Raw genomic sequence first — 3,367 nt, forward strand, 5'->3', positions numbered from 1 at the left:
AAAAAAAAAAAAAAAAAAAAAAAAAAAAAGAAATAGGGGGTGGAGATGAACAAAATACAATGTACACACGTATGAAATGCCATATAACAAGGTCGTATCTCAAAGAACTAAAACTGTGGCACTGTATATCTGACCAAAGCCTATGGCTAGAAAGGAACCCACTACTGCTGTCTTGCTAAATGTGTATGCTGTCAATGCCTTCCAAATCTTCATGTTTCTATCTGTAGATTAGTGCTGCTTTCAGAAAAGCTTCTTTTTGCAGTGGGCAGCAATGCAGAGTCATAACTGGGCAAAGTGCTGACAGTAAGTTGCTGCTGAGTGCTCAGACCTAAATGGGTCTCAAGAAACATCACAGAAAGGAAAGGAAAGAATTTAAGAGCTGGAGGATGGGAAGGAACACTGAAATGATGTTGGAAATAACATGGCCACTTCACTCATGAATTACAGCAGCTATGGCTACTTACACAAGATTAAGCAATGTTTAATTGCACAATAAACATTCCAGCATGGATGAAGAGGGACTTACGAGGTTCTACCCCTAGTTAAGAAACTAACTACTGGTAGTTGGTAGCTGCTAGGAGAGGGGGTCATTTTTCTGAGGTGGTAGACCACTACGTTCCAGTGGATGCGCCTATCCCATGAGCATGCAGGTAACATTAATGAGACTTAGTAGGTTGGGGGGTGGGGTGGAGACAGAGATTATAGTAGGGTAAGTACTGAAGGAATGGGGAGAGTAAAGTCAGATTGGGGTTGAATATAATCAAGATACACTGTTGAAGACAGCAATGAATTAATGCATAGCTACTGCTTAGCTTGCTCTCCTTTTCATACAGTTCAGGACTCAGCCACTGAAATGGTGCTGACCACTAACAGGATGGTCTTCCCGTCTCAAATAACTCAACTAAGAAAAGCCCGCAGGCCAATCCAGCCTCGACAATTCCTCATTGAGTCTCTCTTCCCAAGTCAACAACTTAAGCTAACCATAACATGCTTTATAATAAACTTCTTGTACGAAGTCTTTAATCCCTGCACTCTAGAAGCAGAGGAGAGCAGATATTAAAGGTGAATCTGAGGCTAGCCTGGTCTACAAACTGAGATCTAGGCCCTCCAGGGCTACATAATGAGAAATTAGGCATGTGTGAATATAATCAAAATACACTGTATGAAATTCTCAAAGAACAAAAATATGTTTTAAAAATTTCTTATCACATGATGACAAAACCAAAAAAATCAAAAAGAAACAAAACCAAAAATACATGCCTACCTGCTGCGACCATTTTACTGCCTTCTCTGTTAGGTATTTGTATACAACAGGTCTTCCAACTAAATAGGAGAGCATGTAGCAGAAGGAGGCACCAAGTCCAGAACACTGGAAAACAAAACAAACAAACAAAATGCACTCTGTATCCTCCCATCTCATTCCTGCAGATGTATTTACTTAGTTGACCTCTCTCAGGGCCAGGCAGAACAGTCTAAATAACATCTCTTATTTAGAGAACAGAAGAACCCATTTGATCTAGTTCTTTCTCAAACTCTAACTAAAAACGAGATCAGATAAAATAAATTGGTACTTGCAATGAAACTTTGTGACCATATCCAGTAATTACTGTTTAGTTTAAGAATAAGGAGCCTTAGCTGGTGTGGTGGCACAGCATTCCATTCAGGAGGCAGAGGCAGGCAGATCCTTGTGAGTCTGAGGCCAGCCTAGTCTGCAAAGCAAATCCCAGGACAGCAGGGCTGTTACTCACAGAAACCCTGTCTCAAAAAACAAAAGAATAAGTAGCCCTTCCCATCCTCCCCTATACCTATGCATAAAGACACCTCCATATGAACTGCAAAAAACAACAGGAACGAAAGGCTATGTAATTACAAGCAAGTCTATAGTATCCCATTCTAAGAAAACCAAAATCTTTTTTTTGTTGTTGTTGTTGGTTTTCTTTTTTTTTTTTGTTTTGTTTTTCGAGACAGGGTTTCTCTGTCTGTGGCTTTGGAGCCTGTCCTGGAACTAGCTCTGTAGACCAGGCTGGTCTCAAACTCACAGAGATCCGCCTGTCTCTGCCTCCCAAATGCTGGGATTAAAGGCGTGCGCCACCATCGCCCGGCTGTGTTGTTGGTTTTCTGAGACAGGGTTTCTCTGTAGCTTTGGAGCCTATCCTGGAACTAGCTCTTGTAGACCGGGCTGGTCTTGAACTCAGAGATTCGCCTGCCTCTGCCTCCCGAATGCTGGGATTAAAGGCGTGCGCCACCACTGCCTGCCAAAAAAAAAAAAAAAAAAAAAAAAACTCTTAACAGTTCCTCACGAGAGACTTAACCACATTCCTGTTAATTAACAAGTTAACTAACAATAACTCCTTGAAAATTGATGAATGAGACAGACTGTTGTGGCTAGAATGTCATTATCACCCTCACCCCAATTCATTGCCCATACTTACCAAGCAAACAAGGAATAAGGCTAGTGGGAATGGGTAAAGGAACCCTGAGAGTATGCTGAGGAAAATGGAGCCTGGAATAGCAAATGTTTGCAGACTGTTAACTTCTAAGTTAAGGATCAAAACATCAAGAAGTGGAATTTTCACAAAACAAACTCAACATCTGAGGAAAATTACAATACAGAAATTATGTCAATAACCCCAAAGTAATCTTATGTAGTATTATTACTTTGTGTTGGAATGAAATCTGCCCCAGCAGTTCAGGTGGATTTTTCTACCTGTGGTATCATATTCACACACTAAAACAAGGTGCATACTTTGGAGATTCTGGATATTGGTTTGGTGACTTGTAGTAAAGGACAATGGATGCCTCCAGCTCTAAGCAAGCTACCACTGACTAATAATACTCAACTTCAGCAAGCAAAAATGCAATGTTGGTAAGAGTATGCTAAGAGGAACTCCAGAACAAACACCCAGTAGACATTGGGAAGAAACAAATCAGACAGCAGCCAAAGTCTTCTGTGATGCTTTTATTTTTGGGGTTTTTGTTTTGCTGTTTTTGAGACAATCTCATTTTGTAGCCCCTGGCTGGCCTGAAACTTTCTTTGTAGACCAGGTTAGACTCAAACTCAAGAGATCCACCTGCATCTGCTGCCTAGTGCTAGGATTAAAGGCATGCTAATACATGCTAATGCAGACTGGCTGCATTAATAACTATGCTGTGTCTCTACCTATCATTCTCTCATTCTTTCAGCTGCTTAGTAATGTTGCTTTTTAATACTCAATATTCAAACATAAAATATATACTTAGTATAGACGTATTGCTTTAAAAAAAAAACTGGTTAAGCCAGGCAGTGGTGACGCATGCCTTTAATCCCAGCACTCAGGAGGCAGAGGCAGGTGGATCTCTGTGAGTTCGAGGCCAGCCTGGTCTACAA

General features: G+C 40.8%; 1 protein-coding gene across 1 annotated transcript in view; it reads right to left on the reverse strand.

The window, feature by feature from the left end:
• Positions 1–3,367, reverse strand: part of Tmem41b (transmembrane protein 41B) — a 22,155-nt gene that overhangs the window by 7,485 nt on the left and 11,303 nt on the right. The window contains exons 4-5 of the mRNA XM_026781107.1: positions 2,433–2,584; positions 1,265–1,369 (exon numbers count right to left, since the gene is read on the reverse strand). Of these exons, the coding sequence (XP_026636908.1) occupies positions 1,265–1,369; positions 2,433–2,584 (257 nt within the window). The remainder of the gene's footprint in view (positions 1–1,264; positions 1,370–2,432; positions 2,585–3,367) is intronic.

This window comes from Microtus ochrogaster, chromosome 8 (genome assembly GCF_000317375.1).
Source record: "Microtus ochrogaster isolate Prairie Vole_2 chromosome 8, MicOch1.0, whole genome shotgun sequence".
NCBI classification, from domain to species: domain Eukaryota; kingdom Metazoa; phylum Chordata; class Mammalia; order Rodentia; family Cricetidae; genus Microtus; species Microtus ochrogaster.